The sequence below is a fragment of the Rhinatrema bivittatum genome, chromosome 6, assembly GCF_901001135.1.
Source record: "Rhinatrema bivittatum chromosome 6, aRhiBiv1.1, whole genome shotgun sequence".
NCBI lineage: Eukaryota > Metazoa > Chordata > Amphibia > Gymnophiona > Rhinatrematidae > Rhinatrema > Rhinatrema bivittatum.
This window is the reverse complement of record NC_042620.1, coordinates 308,015,336-308,033,456: the sequence shown is the minus strand read 5'-3', so window position 1 is coordinate 308,033,456 and position 18,121 is coordinate 308,015,336. Positions and strand designations below refer to the sequence as shown.

The window sequence follows — 18,121 nt, the reverse complement described above, 5'->3', positions numbered from 1 at the left end:
ATGGGGAGGGGAAACTTAGGAATCTGGGACTGCCCAATCGCATTCCAAAGGAGGGTGTCGACCAGTAATATTGCGGGACACCTCCCATAAATTACAAATCTCCTATAAAACTTGCCACTGAAGAGGAAATAGTATGAAACAAAGCTTATACCAGCCGCACAGAAGGCAGATCTCTCCTGACAGGTGAGTCTCAAGACTATGCTGCCTAGCACAGGTTCTCTCTCATAGAGACTGTGGCCAATTGTTTTATTTTCCCATCTAGTATGCATTGGGTTCATGAATTGTGTCTTTTTAGCTGTTTTGCGGTATATTAATTACCGGTATGCATATTTCTTTAGAGCTCTTACAATGTATTTGTATGCTTTGGTACATTCAGGTCTTGCATTTCATATATTTTTTTGCCTTGTGCTAGAATGTTGTAGCCTGGCAGAGACTGGAGATGTATTTTTTTCCCACAAAGTTGCCATACTATATAGGGTCTCTGTTAATACAGTTTTACAGAAAAGTACATAGCAGAACTTTAACAGATGGTAGGACACGGATAGCAGAGAAATGATGGCATTGTTTAATACTAATTATTTCCTCTCACCTGGTTGTCCTTGAGAAAGATTTTACTTATCAGGGCTTCACTGCTGAGTGAATTATGGCTGGACTGGGTTTGATACAAATCATTTTAAGAGTTTATTTAAAACAGTGGCTTCCTTTTGGGCTCAAGTTCTTGGGACCCTGAAAGTGTACTTTGTTAAGCTTCTTGTATGATCAATATTTTGTGTGTCATTACTCTGAATCTTTGGCTTAGAAAATGTGAATTTTTTTAAAAATAAACTTTCAGGTATTACATCTAGAGGTGGGCTACCATATACTAACATATGCTGGAAATAGTTCCCTGTTCTCCTGTCTATAACTGTGTGTATTCTTTTGGTTTTCAAAACTTTAAAATTAAATTGAAGTTTTTTTTGAACGATTTTCTCAGTCATCATAAAACTCTGATTCATAAAAGGAGTTGAATAGACCCAGGATAGGGGACCATGATGTTGAGAGGAAGCAGAGAAGTGCAACTTTGAGCAACTTGGACACTTCAGCTGTTTAAACAACCTGCTAAATAAAGCTTTATTACTGCTATAATTCCTTTTATCTGGTTTTAAAGCAACCTTACAAGCTGGATGTGTCAAAATATTGATTTTCTCTGTTAACGCTTCAGCTTTCTCTTTGAGTCTGTTGTTTATATATGATGCTCTACGTCCAATTACACACAGATACAAAAAGCCCCTTGTCCTGGAGAACTTAACATGTAAGTGAGTACCTGAGGCAACAGGGAATGACTTGACCCAAGTCACAAGAAGTGTCAGTGGGAAAAGCGTTTGATATCTCACCACTCATTAACAAGTTCCTGATATCTTCTCAGGAATGAAGTGTATATTGGAAGCTAAAAGAGAAATCTTAACACATTTAACATCCAACTGAAACAGGGCTTAAATTAGCCAGTATTATTTGGCTAGTACTGTGAATATAAAAGATACTTGCTTTCAACCTTCTATTTACCTAGGCAGAATGTTGATGCTCAGTTCACTGAGACCAGTCAAAGCCAAGGATTTTGCTCGCACTCTTCTGTGAAATTTAAAATAAGTACTAAAATGCCAGACATCAGTTCACAGCACTCTTATGCTGTGTACACGTCTGTGTCAATAACTGTTTTGCACACATGGTGTCCTCATATCGATCTGAATGTGCTGCATATTCACAGCACTGTAATGAAGGGAGAGGGCCCTTATCAATGGCCATCTTCCTGTAAAATTCCTTACAGCAGGTGCTACAAGCATACAACTTACATAGGCAAGACAGGCGTGTGGCAAATTCAAGGTTGAATTCAAACCAGGTGAATGTATTTTTCCCAGATTTGCATAGCAAATCAAGAGGCAATCTGATTAAATTTAATTTGGATTTGATGATGGTAAATTTGTTGAAATTCACATCAAATCTGCTCACAGTGGACCTCACAAAATTGGGTAATCTGCTTGAATTCTGATACAAATTCAACCAAGGAAGGCAGTGTTCAAATCCTCCATCGATGCTCTTTTTGAACTTGGGCAAGTCACTTCATCATCTATTTCCTCAGACCTTAGACACAGAATGGGGCAAAAGCCTTAGTACATGAGGCCTTTAGATTGTAAGACCTCCAGGGCAGGGAAATACATCACTTCTTAACTAGCTTTCCAGACCTTATTTTGTTCTTTAAACAAAAAAATCCCAAACTACACATCTCTAAATGTCAGGTACTCCAGAATTATTTAACTTATAGTAGATGAATAAAATATCGACATTACATTTGTTGAATCAGCATTGCTGCAGTGTTCAATTAATTAATTAATTAATATTTTAGAGTTGTGAGTTGCCATTTCAAGCAAGGCCTATAGTGACGTACGACAGCAGCAGCCTACCACACAATGCAAATAAAGCACATATAATAATCACAATGTAATAATCATATACTCACCCAACTTTGAGCCAAGGGTTCCTTTGATCATTTCTTCTTCAGTAACCCAACCAAACCTATTACTCCAAAGTTTCAAAATTAAGGGAAAGATACAATTTAAAACAATTTGGGAGTGATTTGCTTTATATGCAGCCAGTAAACTCCAGATTTTACAAATTTATCTCATTGATCTTCCTCTTTCTTTATCGATTGTGAGTTCTTACAAGCCAAACAAGACATGGGGACATTGCTAGTTTACTGACCAGGCACAGTGGAAGCAGCATAGAAACACCAGACAAAAGAGGAGCTGACAATAGCCAATAATAGAAAACTTTTAGAGAAGAACAGGGGGTTAGAGGAAGTGTCCTGGCTTTCCAACCTTTCAGATGTAACTTCAAATGTTTGTTGAACAGATAAGCAATAGACAGCATAGACTAACATAGCGGTTTACCATTCAGGTGGCAAAGTAGACAATAGAAACGTGGGCAGCATAGAAAATGCTTATTCGTAGCCTCTGTTAATTAGAATCCCTCAAGTGCAATCCCTCACGTGCACAGTGATATCAAGGGATTTCATCTGCAATTTTGCCAAGTGCCTCCAAGGTACTGGTATCCATCCAAAAGAAAATGTCTTCTTTCCCCATGTAATTAAGTGGTGGTTAAGATAGTTCCCTGTTTTTTCCCCTTGAAATGCCCACTGCATAACATTTACATGTTGACATTCAGAGATGTCATTACAACTTTCTATTTTTTGATTTCTTTGGCAGACCCAAACTAGGACCTATTATTAAATCTCCCTTAGATTCTCCTAAATGTTCTGCACATTCACTTTTCCAGGTGAAGTTTCAGGCATTAATTGTGCTAACCTTGGTGCTATTAATAGGGCCATTACTCATCAAAACTTGAAAACAGGGCATTGTATTTGCCTACGCCCAAAGCTGGCAAGAAAACTATTTGCCAGTTTAATTGAAGAGCTATGCTTAAAGCTTTTCAATTCAAATGAAGTTCAACATTATATTATGTTGGTTCAAGTTGAACTATCACTGTCATCTTGCCTATTAATACCGAAGCTAAGGTTAGAAAAGGCCATAAACAAGGGATCAATAAAGTACATTTGATTTTAATACTAATTGATACTATTATTTAGAAGATTAGAACGCAGCTTGACATGCACCTGCCATTTTCACTGTGCAAGGGATAAGAGTGATGAAAATAAGAATTCTGTTTTTCAAGCAAATTGGTTTTCACCTGAAAATCATAAAGCTCATATGTTTATAAGCAACCTAAAGATGAGAGTTTTTACACCTTGATTTTCATCACTGAGATCCGCTTTCACATATAATTTAGAATATTTCTCTAGTTTAAATGTTGGCCTTCCTGTCTCCAGCATTTGATCTGAGATACAGTAGTTTTGATACTGAGCTGACAGTATGTCACGGTGGTTAGAGCTGCAATTCTGCAGATCTAAATTCAGTTCCCCAAACCACCACTCACTCTGTGATACTCAGTAAGCCATTTAACCTCCTGCTGCTCAAACTTAACACTTAAAATTCTTGGGGGAAGGGCGGGAAGGCATTACTACTCTGTTAATAATTATGTACTGTACTGAGTACATGGATGATATTACATGTAAAATGAGTAATACCTATAGTATACATTTGTGTAGCTGCCATGCTAATCCACCTGAATGCACAGAATTAAAGATTAACAAAGGCAAAAAAATAAGTAAGGTGAAACCTTCTTATTGGACCAACTTAATAACATTTCCTACCTATGGAGAGCTGCATCTACCTTCCTCAAATATAGTATCATTAGCCATGAAAATAATAAACATTTTGTGATATCTCAAATAAAAATAATTTGAGGTTAATGTATGCTCCTTTATTTCCCTTTAGCTAGTACAGATACTCTAAAGTATTTATTTAATTACCACATAGTTAAATCTCTGACTATGTCTCTATATATTTATTTTTATATATTTATATTCTGCTTTTTCAGGCACTTCAAAGCAGATTACATTCAGGTACTGTAGGTATTTCTCCGTCATCAGACAGCTCACAACCTAAGTATATAATATATATATATACTTAATCTACATATACTTATAAAAAAATATAAATATATATATACTTTGTATATATATATATGTGTGTGTGTGTGTGTGTGTATATATATATATATATATATATATATATATATATATACACTTTAAGCATATATATGCTTAAAGTACCTCAAATCTCCCAGTAGATGGCAGAGACTCACAGTAAATTTCTTTCTTTGTATTCCAAGGTAAAGAATTTTCATGTATTGTGCTTACTGTATCACCTTTTATACATATTGACTGGTTGAATGATTCCATATAAATCAGGACATTTATATCTAGGACATCTAGGCATTTTTGTTACTTTTGTCCCAATGTATTCTGACAGTTGAAAGCTCTGATCATATAATTAGAAAGGACCTCCTTTTAGTAAATACAGTACATAGTGTTGACTCATTATGCTGAAGTCTAATATTACTTGCTGCCTTCTGTAGAGTGCATGACCTACAATGATTTTATTCCAATGAATTTCACTTATAGACTGATAGATATTTTACTGGAAAGGTACAGCAATGAAAATGTTAATCAGTGTTGCAGAAAAGTTGCTAGGGCACATTATTTACAACTTCTTTAATCCTTTGGAGGCCGATATGGAAACAATAGCACTTAGCCAGTTCAGTTGGACTTAATTGGTTAAGTAGTGGCCACTGTATATAAATTTGGTGGCCACCACTTAGCTGGGTAAGTCACTAGCTAACTTGTGGCTAACTTGTGGGAAGGCAATAAATGTAATGGAGTGGTGCTACTTAGCTGGATGTTATCCTGCTAAGTAACGAAGAGGAAGCCAATACTGAAACATGACTTATCCAGCTAAGTGGTGGCTGCTGAATATCTGGCTATGCTCAGCGGCAGCCACTTAGCTCGATAAGTCACTTATCCAGGTAAGTAGATAAGCAAATAGTCAATGGGTGGGGAATGGGTGGCACTACATATCCATTTATCTTAACCAGATAAGTGCCTATATTCAAACTTATTCAGTTAAGTTAACTGAATAAGTTAAATCTGCTCAATAGCAGATCTAAAATTATCTGGATATATCTGGATAACTAGAACTTATTTGGCTATATTCAGCAGCATAGAAGTCATGCAGCTGAATATCCCTTCTAAGTTGTCTGAATAACTTAGATAACCAGATATCTTTGAATATTGAGCCCATTGAGCCTTAACCAGTTGTTATCCAAGGGGGTCATTTTCAAAGGCTTATCGTCTATCGCACGCAAAAAGTCCCTTTTCGCGTGCAATAGCATGCTGGGGGCGGAGTCGGGGCAGTGAGGGGGTGGACTCAGTGATGTCTTCGCAGGCGGCGATAAGGTTAGTAACCATATCGTTGCCAGTAGCGCGCCAAATAGCACCACCTTTCACGGTGGTGCTATTCGGTGTGAAAGCCAGCAGTGAAGACACTGCGGTGGTGCGAAGGCTGCTGGCTTTCGCAGGCCCGTCCCCCCTTCATCCCTCCGCCCCCCGTTTTCACAGTTTTCATCATTCTGTGATAGAATGTTGAATCCAGGCCTAAGTTAGACCTGTTAAATAGCAGGTCTAAATGTAGCTAGGTAATACTTATCTGACTAAGTAGCGATTTATCTGGTGATATTCAGCAGCATTAAGAACATAAGAACATGCCATACTGGGTCAGACCAAAGGTCCATCAAGCCCAGTATCCTGTTTCCAACAGTGGCCAATCCAGGCCATAAGAACCTGGCAAGTACCCAAAAACTAAGTTGAGTTGCTGAATATCCCATCTAATTCTATCTGGCTAACTTAGATAAACAGATATTTATTGAAAATCTACCCCTTAGATTTTTTTAAAATTAAGTTTCTTCGTAGGTAGTCAGTTCTATTCTGAAATGTGCTCTCTCTCTCTCTCTCTCTCTTTCCCTCTAGTTGTACTAGGGACTTAGAAATTCACCATCTCACTTATTCACAAGGGCCTTTTTTTTATGTTTTCTTGACAGAACTGAAGCTTGTGGCCAGAATGGAAGGATTTGCTGCAGTGTTTTATAGTGAGCCTTCTGTGCTGGGGCTACTTGCCAATGTTATTAGCGCTTTGTTAGTGGCTCTGCAGAACTTTTCTTATTTCCACACTAACATCAGAGCGGAAGGGATAGAAAATGTCCTTGCAGGTGAGTAGGCATGAGCTGAGTGGATTAACTAGAACAGGACTGGTTGATGTATTGACTATGTCATTGTTTAAGGGCAGCAGAACAAAATAAGGTCGTACACAAGTCTGGAAACAAGTAATATATGTCAAGGTCATGTTTTCTCTTCAAAATAAAATACATAAATACTAGCATACTGCTACTTTTGAGTAGACCAGACTTCTGGGTTCTGCTGTTACGATACCTCCTATGGAAAGACTATGGATTTTTATTAATCTCTCCTATCTAACAATACTGATGCTATCTAATCCTATTAAAAAGCCTGATGTACTAAAAGGTTTTTCCTTTTAGATAGGCCCCAAAGTGAGCCGCAAGTGCCTGTTTCCCTTTGTTGTGGAAATATACAGTAGTCAGGGTTTATGCATTACCTTCAATGTCACATGTAGTCATCTGCTATGACCATTCTGTTTACTCAAAATATTTATGTCTCCTCTAATTATAGTAAAACTGCACATTGTAGCATGTCAATTGTTCAAATCTCTCTTTTTTATTTTTTTTTTTAGTATGCTAAGCTATTTTATGCTTTATTTTTTAAATTTAGGCATTCACCTCATTTTGATTGGAGGACTGACGCAACTTTTTGCTGGATTTCTGTCTTTCCGAAAATATGACCACCTTGGAGGCACAGCCTTTGTTGCTTTCTCAGCTCTGTGGAGCAGCTATGGGGCCACCCGCATCATTTTAGGAGCCTATTCACCCCTAAGCAACATTACCCAAGTCTCTAGTAATTCCAGTCACGACTACCTCGCTGCCATTTCTCCTCTTCCTCTCAGTGAGAGCGCTGTCGCTGGGCTGGTTGCTTATATCTTTATTGCTTTCATTCTGTCCTTTTGCTCAGCCACTGTAAACTACATCATGCCCTTTGTGTTTGGTGCCATCACTCTCACTCTTATATTTGAGGCAGTAGGATTGTTTGGCCAGTGGGCCCTTTTGGTGTCAGGGATCCTGGAACTGGTTATTGTGCTTTGTGGTCTGTACGGTGGGACAGCTCTTCTCTTAAAGGGCATAACCCAAAGGTATGTTCTTCCAGGCTTTGGGAATGCACTCTTCAATGTTTTGCTGCTGGGGTCAACTAATCGTACTTCATCCAAAAGTATTGGAGAAGAAAAGAAAAAGAACACAAAATATGCTGAGCCTATGCCCCTAGGGAATATTTGTGACACTGTTTCTGCGTTCATCTTTGCCTTCTATTGCTTTGGGTACATGAAGGTGTTCTATGTTGGGGCAGTCTGGGTGACTATCAATGCCATTTCTCAGCTATTCGCCAGCTACTATAGTTACTTACGGGATGATGTGTATTATACCACCAAGTTTGGCCTTCACAGTCTTTACTGGCTAGTAAATTCTTGGGAAAATTTTGTCCTTACTGTGTTCATCCAATCACAGAATGTGCAGCAAAGCAGAATGGGAATGATCGGGAACTGGTTTTTTCTTGTCATTGCTATCATTTTCTGCCTGATGTCCATTAATCGGGACATCCTAGAAATAATCCACAATGCCTTTTTCATTCTGCTCACTATTTCCACCATTCATCAAATTCCTTTGAGAGATTCCTACATATTCTGTGGGGTTGCCTGCTCCATGTATACTGCCATTTCCCTGTATATCACCTTTGCCAGCCTCATTAACTCAATCGCTGAAAAGATTTTGATCCCTGTTGGGGCTCAACTTATCTCAAGTGCAAAATTGCAGGCTGTGCTGATAAAGTTAAAAAACGTCATCACAAAGTCAAAGAACGACCCTGATGCTGCCACTTCCCAGCTCCCTGATGCTGCCACTTCCCAGCTCCCTGATGCTGCCACTTCCCAGCTCCCTGATGCCTTGTTTTACATCTGCAATGGCCTAGCTTCCCTCTCTGCCATCCAGGGCACCCTTAGTGATCCCATTAGAGCCCATCTTTCCATTCCATGGGTGCTAATTCCAGGAGCCCTCCTCCAGCTATATGTGTCTAGGATAGTTGTCCAAAAGGGCAGAAGATTTGGATCCGTTATGCCATTCTGCTACGCTGCTATTTGGGCCACATGGACTTGGCTACGATTTGCAGGTAAAATTTGCTATAAATTTTCTTTTGCTTGTTTTTTTTTTGTCTGTCTGTTCTCATCTGGAAAGTGTATATAGAGCTATTCTATACGTAAATCTGAATTTAAATACAGTTCTTCACTCCTGCTGGTAGAAACATGATAGAAATAGATTCAAAATACAAATACCACTATTTAGTGTAAATTACCATAGCAAAGAAGCAGTCTTTAGACAGCTAAAATGTGTATCCCATAACAAGACCTGGACAAAAGTCCTGGAATGGACATTGGTACAGACATGCCTCAGCACCTCAAAATGCTTTGACGTATTAAAATACCGCAGAGCTGAATACTAATGGATGACTCTAAAACTGACTTCCTCGTGTAGGTTGCCGGTCACATGACACCTCAGATACAAGCGAACTGTAAAAGCCTTGCGAACACCAGAAGTGGGAGAGATGCATATAAGTTGGGCCGGTGTGTGCTGAGCGGATTTTATAGGTCGCCCATGTATATGCGTATCTCTTGATACGTGCACAAGGCAAACGTTTCTAAAAAGGGGTGGAGTGTGGAAGTGGTCAGAATACCTCTTCCTACTGTGGCTAAAACTGCACATGAAGGCAGGTTTCAAGCATACTTTTATTCATAGGACTTGTAGGTTGATTTTCAGAGCATGATTTACTTGCAGAAAATAGGGTTTTATGTTTGTAAAACGCTTTGAAAGTCAAATGCAGGGAAAAGAAACCATTATCACATGGCAATTTAATGTTCGGGGCAATTTTCAAATTGTTCACATTGGGGCAAAAATTGTGCTTAGTTTTTGCCTGCAGATTTTAGACTAATTTTGAAATTGAAAATACAGATGTACTCTCTCTTTGAAGTTGGTACAAAGTATACATAGTCACTTACACCTGCTTTCTTTATGGGTGGAATGTTACATGAAAAGTGTGTGCAAGGATTTTAAAATGCAATCTACGTGCAAACTTATATTCCCCATCCTAAACTCACCTCAGGGAATATCCCCTCTCAATGCAGCCAAAAGACCATCTCTTCTTTCACAAGTCATAGATGTTCAACCACATTGAGGGAGGGCAATTTTCAGCTAGCCAATCAAAGCGAGTAAAACGTTTTTTACCTGCAGAAAGTGTTTCAAAACTTGATCTCTTAAAAGTGACGTGCCTTCTTTAGTAAAGGATTAATGTGACTTTACAGAGAAATGAGAGTGGATTCTGTTACTCTGAATCTTAAGTCTGCCTTTGGGATGATGACTTAAGATGTCTATTAATCCCTCACTATTCCAGTATAAACTTATATTCACCTTTCAAAAGAATATACTGTACATCAGCTGAAACTAGCTCCAGAGTCTTTTTCATTTGCAAACTCATATATAGATAGTAGCAGATACTTTTCACATTGCAAATGATTATTTTAGCAAAGTTGTCCTAATTTTTAGGGATGTGCAAATCAAAAATTTTCATTTGTTTTGTTTTTTTTCATTTTGGTTTGTATAATTTTGTTTTAGCACACACTAAATGCTTTAAGTGTGTGCTAAAATCTATTTAGTGAGCTTCGAATCAAATTAGTGCATATTAGCTCCATTTAGCACATACTAATTCAATTGATTGCACAATAGAATATTAGTGCACACAATAAAAATTTAACTGTACTATACCTAACAAGTGTTTGTTATTATTATCATTATTGTTATGCTCTTTGTTACATTTGATGCTTGCTCTCTATAACGCATGCTGTATCCCTTCTAGGTCACTTATTAAACATCACCACCGATAGCGATGGAGGATTCACAGTGGGAGCAGTAGCGTTCCTGGTAGTCAACCTCTTTTTAATGGCCTTAGGTGAGTCATCAAATAAACTGCAAAGGTTCATTCAAATGAAATGTAGCAAAATTCACTGTTGACAAGTGACTACCTCACATAAGGAGATTTTCAGATTTTAGAACCTGTGACAAAAATGCCTATCTCTGCTCATTGTGGTATGTAAATTGGGTGCCGAAAAATCTGAGCATGTGCATTCATAGCCCTCAGGGGGAAAGGGTTACGTGGAGGGGAAAGCAGTTATAGTTATGGTGCAAAGGTGACACCTGGTAGTTGGATTTAGGGTCCATGATTGTGGGGCTGTAAAGGAGCCCTGGTGCATGGCCTTCAGGCAAGGACTGTTACTGCAGTGACTGGACTAACGTAGGCTGGGAGATGATTTAAAATAGGGAAGAAATCTCCAGGTAGTTGTGAATGAAGCGGTGAATCCTGATTCTGATTGAGCTGGAAGCCCAAAGGAACAGGAGGAAACTGACAAGTAAATACAAAAAATCAGATGCTATAAACATTTACAGCTAATGAAATCTTGGCTTAACATGTTCGGAATGCTGTATTCAAAAACCTGAATTGGTTCCTGGGTTAAAATGCAGAAATTGCAGGCCTTCATTGACGTTTGCTGACAGACAATGGAATAAGCCAAAGCTAGACATTTTCTGCTTTGGTGGTTAGACTTAGTAATTATTGGTTCTCCATTAAATGTTTTCCATACTAAAAATGCACGTTTTTCTTTTATCTTTTCACAGCCACCTATGCTAATGTGGTGCTATTCTCCCTGAGCCTGGTGATGGAAGTTGTGATTATCTGTTTCCTTCTCTTTACCGTAGATCATCTGCCTCTTCCACTGGAGAGTAAGTAGTGGCATGACACAAACAAGCATTTTGATTTTGCTGTAGATATTTTGTCACCAGTTCACTGATAGAAAATTACTTTATTTTGGTTTTATTGGTATCATGTACTGAACCTTTTAAGCAGCAATGATATCCCTGGTTTTCTGTTTGTATTTTAGTTGTGATGTTGGCCATCTTTAGCACCATCTGTATCTATGGGACAGCAGCATCTCTTCTAAACTGCCTATTTAACAAGGACCTTCTTCCTATGGGACCCTGCTTCTTCAGGGTGAGGATCAATTACTTAGAAATATGATATAATGTGTGCAGCTACTGCTCAGTTTCCCTAAAGGATTTTAATTAAACAGTAAAGCTCAACAGGGTGTGGATAAGAAAGATACACAATAACTGTACTGTACAATTGTGGCTGTTCTCTGATAGTGCATAAAGATGTGTCCTATAGTTCTCACTATAGTCTGAAATCTTGTTTTCCCTGTGGGTTTTTCAGGAGGTGAAGAGTGAGAGTAAAGCAGAAGCTTCCGAATCATGTATTTGCCCAGATTCCCGTCGGACTAGTGGTCTCAGGACTATTGCAAAGTTGCTGGATGCTGGTGGTGTGTGTGGCATTCCTACTGACACTGTATATGCTCTGGCTGCTTCCTGCAAACATCCAGAAGCCATTGAGAGGATCTATACCATCAAGGTAAGAAACTGACATTGACATCTGTATTGATTTTTTAACATAGGTTCATGTTTGTCCATGCTTTATATAAATACAATAGGGGTTTGAAAGTATTTTACAATTAGCTTGAGTGGTTAAAGACATCTGTTTACTGAGTTCAACATCTTCAGACTAAAAACATATTGGCGATTTTTGGAAAAGCAAGGGAAGGCCAGAAAACAGTAGCCATTCAGCTAACTATAGAGCCAATATCCTCAAATGTGCTAATTGCTAATGTTAATGCATATTAGCAAAAAAGTTGGTTTTATGCATGCTAACTGCATTATCAACGTACATAAATTAGCTTGTGACAGTTTTAACATGAATCTATCTTAATGAAGTAATAAGATGCAAAACTATACAAATAACTCACTACCTATTAGAACAGTGAGAGGTTGATACTAAACTGCTAGTTAGCCAGATAAGTAGGACTTATGCGGTTAAGTGGTGGCAACTGAATATTCAGCTACATTCAGTGGTCACGACTTAGCCAGAAAAGTCACTTATCCAGTTTAAGTAGTTAGCTGGATAACTCAGTTAGGGAAAGGGCAGATTGGGATGGCGTTACTTATCTGGCTAATTTAGCTGGATTAGGGCCAATCTTCGGATTTATCTAGGTAAGTTTAAGACCTGCTCAATAACAGATCCAAACTTAGCCAAATATAAGTACTAGCAAATATAGGGATATTTAGCAACATAGTTATGCTGCTGATTATCCCATGTAAGCCAAAAAAGTCCTATCTGGCTACCTTATGGAAACGAATATATTTGAAAATTAACCTCTGAAAATGTACTCATACAAACAGTTTTGTAGATGCATTAACATAAAAAAACCCTTAAACTACACCTTGTGAAGTAATACTGCAGTGAATGTGTACTTTACTTTCTATTCTACCTCATTTGTAAGTCATTAGAATGCTTCATTAAAACCATGTTCATATGCATTAATGAGTAATGACTGATGTTCACTCACTTTAGTTCATTGGCTTCTAAGAGTGAGTGTATAGATTTAGAACCAGTGAAGCCTGTGTATATCTATTTGCTTTTTCTTAGCAGCACAATTCTAAGGTCTAAGGCATATTTTAGTAATAAGCATTTCTCTCTGGGCTACTTTCACAGGATCGACCCTTGGAAAAGCCCATTTGCATCTGCATTTCAAACTTAGATCAACTGCGAGCTGTTGAGCCCCCCTTCAGCCGACTACTCTGGGATTTCATGGAAACCGTTTATCCCGGAGGCATCAGCTGTATTGTTAAGAAAGAAGAGTGGCTGAAGAAGTTAGGTGAGTTTCTTAACCTGTTTCGTTTTACAGTGTGACCTTGTTTTTTTATTTCCTATGTTTTGGTTATACTGGAACTAAGACACAACATTTCCACCTCTCTTTTCATACAGGACAATCTATTGTTACTTAAGCTTCCCACATAAAAGTCTGATTCATTGTTGAACATCCAATGTAATAATGTTCTTTTATAAGCATAAAGAGATCATATATATTCAAAGCCCATCCACAATTTGTATCATAGACTTGTCTGACTCTCCAAGTAATGTCTCTCAAACTCGCCCTATTTCAAAGGGCTCCACTAGAAATGAGAAGGCAGTTCAATTTCCATGATCATTTGATTTTTGGCATCTCTTCTGACACTTCCAACGAGACTGACAGTTAAGAACATAAGAACATAAGAAATTGTCATGGTGGGTCAGACCAAGGGTCCATCAAGCCCAGCATCCTGTTTCCAACAGAGGCCAAACCAGGCTACAAGAACCTGGCAATTACCTAAACACTAAGAAGATCACATGCTACTGATGCAATTAATAGCAGTGGCTATTCCTAAACTTGATTAATAGCCGTTAATGGACTTCTCCTCCAAGAACTTATCCAAACCTTTTTTGAACCCAGCTACACTAACTGCACTAACCACATCCTCTGGCAACAAATTCCAGAGCTTTATTGTGTGTTGAGTGAAAAAATAATTTTCTCCGATTAATCTTAAATGTGCTACTTGCTAACTTCATGGAATGCCCCCTAGTCCTTCTATTATTCGAAAGTGTAAATAACCGAGTCACATCTACTTGTTCAAGAAACTGTCCACTAGTTATGGGTCTGAAAGCAAATTTTTTCCTACTTTCCTGAACTTTACAAAGGGTTGGACCTTCAATAAAGTCTAATATTGAAAGTCATTGTTTTATATCATAAGTATTGCACAAAAGAGAAAATCAGCATATTCAACAATGGAGTTTTACATGTACATGTGTATTTTTTATTTATACTCATGTGTCTTTCTATGATAAGGAATTGGACCAGCATATGACCGAGTGGGGACCAAGGACTCCATCATGATCAGAGTACCTGATCAAACTGTGACTGTTCACCTCACGGACATGACTGGCCCTCTGGCCATCACATCAGCCAATCCCAGTGGAGAGAGTGACAGCACCCATCATGACATGGTCATCTCGTAAGTATTTGCTTGTAAAAAGAATGCATACACCATCAATTCCTAGGAGGGAGAGAGGATATATGGTGAACAGAAGTTTTGGTTTGTTTTTAGGGAGAATTGCAATTAACTGAAACATATGTATTTTCTTGCAACTGAAAACCTAATTTTTGATTATGTTACGAAATGCCTTGACTGTTCTAGCCTGCCAACAGCTGTTTCAGTAATCTGAGCCCTCATTACACAGCAGAGAAAATTACTTCTATGGCTAATTCTGTCCATTAACTTGCTGTATTTATTTTATCATTCTGCAATCACACTTATCCAGTTCAATGAGTTCTCATCTCACAAACCACTAAACCGCAATTAAAAGACAATGAAAGTGAAACACCTACACAAGGGAACAGATTAAAAAAAAAAAGGCAAAATTAAAGGATCAATTGTATTGGGAACTTTTCCTTTTCATGTATTTCCTCTCTTTTAACTTTTTCTCTATGATGCTATAAGAATCTGAGCAAGTTAGCCCTGGCATTATTGGTTGTTGACGGAAAGGCAGAGGCCTCTCTTTTATCAGCAACTGAATGCAACAATAGATATATCGTGTTCTGTTTTCACCGTAATGCAATTTATATTTACAGACTTGGAGATGAATTCTATGTTGCCTTTTAAATCACAGGAATTTCACCAAGACCATTTGTATCTGTGTCAGGCAACTTCATTAATAGACTGTGTAGTAGAATATTCATCTGAGGGACCAGTATAAGCCATCCTCCCATTTAACTTCTTGTTGAAGTTCCTGAACATATAATGCAATTGCAGTCAATAATAACACTGAAAAAGAACAGTGTGGGCAGGATCGAGTGTAGCACTTGTCAATAGAAAAGTGCACCAGGCACCAGGGATATATTCTTTTACATTTGTTGAACTGGTTTCTCAGCTTCTCCTTGTTAAGTTCTACATTTTCTTTTTTTTTTCCCCCCAGACGTCTGAGCCACAAACTGGATGGGGTGTTGTGTGATGGAGACTCCAATGAGATAGTGGGTTCTACAGTTGTCAATTGTTTGAGGATAGATGAGGGTATGTATTGCATACACATTTTATTAATTTCCAAACTTTGAATGGGCATCTATCAATTTTTTTGATACAGGCTTGTAGGATCCCACAATGGCTTGAAGCCCAGCACATTCATATATTGACAATGAGGTGTATTTCTCTGTTAGCTCAATTGATTTGTTATATTCGTCTCAAGCCTGGCTATTCAGGATGTCTGCTCTTACTCAAAAAACTTAACAACAATTAATCTCACTTCATTGCCAGGTGTTCTTGGCATAGTGAGGGAGGGCTGTGTCCCAGCTGTCAAGGTGATGCAGATATTTGAAAGACTGAAGAACACACCGGAATAAACCTGAAAAGACTCCTGCGCCTGACACAGAAAGTGAAGAATCACCCTGCTTCCTTTTTAAAATCAATGTGCATTGTCCTTTCTTAATTTGTCTTGCTCTGAACTGGCTCTTTGCTTTTCTATTCTCTAAGGCCCTCTGTAGAGGGAAGAAAGGGGAGTGATAGTATTTTTCACATTACTAATTGTAGTGGTAAAACTCTATGCAACCTTCAACCCAATCACATAACCATTAATGTTATTGGTTGTTTGAATACATAGAAACCAAACCAGTACAGAAAAGAACACTGATATCAGCAGATATGTGATCACTCTGTTATACACTGTTAATGGTATAGCATACACTAGGCAGGTTGTTCTATCCTCTACATTTTCCTCTGGAATAGGAGCAGAGACATTGTTAGGTATTAACATTTGGGACCCATTCCCTATTCAGTGGTCCAGTTCTCTGAAAACTGCTATCCTCATGTTAGCCTGCAACCCCCTTGCCTTTAAGGGAAGAGGCATTCCCACTGTTGAAGGTGAAGGGACTCACAGCCTACATTTGAGTCTGCATTGCTTCCTTAAAAGGCACCCTGCTCTCGTATTGTTGGAGAGGTGCCGCCCAGCCTGAGCCCTGAATTAAATAACTATCAAGCTATGCCTCTGAGCAGGAGTATGGCATGCTGCATCATGGACCAGGCTTCTTTTTCTCCATGTGCATGAACTGGACATTTTCATTTTATTTAAACTGATGTTTCTGTTGTCTTCTTTCATTGTCTCAGCTTCCCAATAATGTGATTATTTGTGATGGGGAGGGGAAAGGAGATCTAATTTAAGCAACTCTCAAAAATAAGTTAAGAAACTACAGTTAATTTAAGTAAATGTATTTACATAAGCCTTGATGTGAGGATAACTGTGCTTTATATGATATAGTAGAAAACCAAATTAGGAGACTCTACAGTACATAGTTTGTATTATAGTCACCTTAGGATAGGTTCCATACTAGTAGACAGTGTGTTTAGTATGAGAACAAAACAATTTTGGTTATCTCCTGGGTCTACACCTATGCATCTATTAAACGGTGCAATGCATAAAGCTTTGTTTATATGCATTATGTACATGCATGTAGCAAATACTATTGAACAATTATATTTATTTAAAGAGATGAAGTTTAAAGTATTGCTCTGAAGCAGACAGATTTGCAAGTTTTCAGTCTGCTAAAGGCCTTTTATTTGTAAATATAACTTCCTCCGTTTGGTGCTGGTCACTTATTCTGGGGGATTCCAGAGTATTACATAGTGTAATGTACAGTAATAAAATGCCAAAAGGAACTACACTCATTATTTTAAGTATGTAACATGATGTTGGCGGTGTTTACATGATTGAACTTTAAATAAAACATGACCAAATACAAACAGTTTTATTCATTTTTTTAAAAATAATTTTGACTGCTTTGATTTATCACAATGTATAATTATAAACTGCTGAAAATATGCTTTCCATAGTATAATTAGCTAACTGTCAAAAAGAAATGGACTGGACACTTTTAAACATTCACCTCTGGTAGTTTTGGCTTCTAGAAGTTAATATCTGGTTTTCATGAATATTACTGTCATTAAAGGGGATATTTGGTCACTGGCTGTTTTCAAATGTTCAAAAAGCAACTCATAAGGTCTGAAAAAAAGGTAATCAGACCATGCAACTGCTGGACCCTGCCCATACTGTCCATTACTCTGTCCATTACAGGGCTCTGCCTCTGTTTCTGAACACAACTAGAGATTGATCTTCTTCAGATGCACAGCTGTTATTCTTGTCCTTGAAGCATCCTCCCCAAATACATTTTAACTCAAAACTGATAGTAGTATAGTACATGTTGGCAGAAAAAGACCCAGATGGTCCTTCCAGTCTGCCCAACAATTGTTTTTTGAAGGGTGGTAATTTTCACTTCATGCAGGTTACATCCCCCCCCCCTCCTGTTTTCTGTGACGGGTAGTAACTGCCACTCCATGCAGGTTCCCCCTGTGCATTCTCTTAGGGATAGTAACTGCCCCTCCATGCTGATTACCTCAGTTAACATAGGTTACCTCATCTTCATTTCCATCTTCTAGCTACTAGGGATCCTCTGTATTTATCCCATGCCGTTTTTACTTCATTACTGTTCTTGTCTTCACT

General features: G+C 38.2%; 1 protein-coding gene across 1 annotated transcript; it reads left to right on the top strand.

The window, feature by feature from the left end:
* The first annotated feature begins 107 nt into the window (after nt 1-107).
* Nucleotides 108-17,358, top strand: LOC115094416. The gene is made up of 11 exons (XM_029607446.1): nt 108-183; nt 6,529-6,696; nt 7,274-8,776; nt 10,514-10,606; nt 11,329-11,433; nt 11,592-11,701; nt 11,921-12,115; nt 13,253-13,415; nt 14,424-14,589; nt 15,551-15,645; nt 15,886-17,358. The coding sequence occupies exons 2-11, from the start codon at nt 6,549-6,551 to the stop codon at nt 15,969-15,971; spliced, it is 2,664 nt and encodes an 887-aa protein (XP_029463306.1). The 5' UTR covers nt 108-183; nt 6,529-6,548; the 3' UTR covers nt 15,972-17,358.
* Nucleotides 17,359-18,121: the final 763 nt, after the last annotated feature.

What these genes read in the sequence shown, in the direction of transcription:
- LOC115094416 (XM_029607446.1), top strand. Translation starts at nt 6,549, where the DNA reads ATGGAAGGATTTGCTGCAGTGTTTTATAGTGAGCCTTCTGTGCTGGGG. An exon ending in TCTGCCTCTTCCACTGGAGA is followed by an intron (nt 11,434 to 11,591) that starts GTAAGTAGTGGC and finishes TTTGTATTTTAG; the next exon opens with TTGTGATGTTGGCCATCTTT. An exon ending in TGGGACCCTGCTTCTTCAGG is followed by an intron (nt 11,702 to 11,920) that starts GTGAGGATCAAT and finishes TGGGTTTTTCAG; the next exon opens with GAGGTGAAGAGTGAGAGTAA.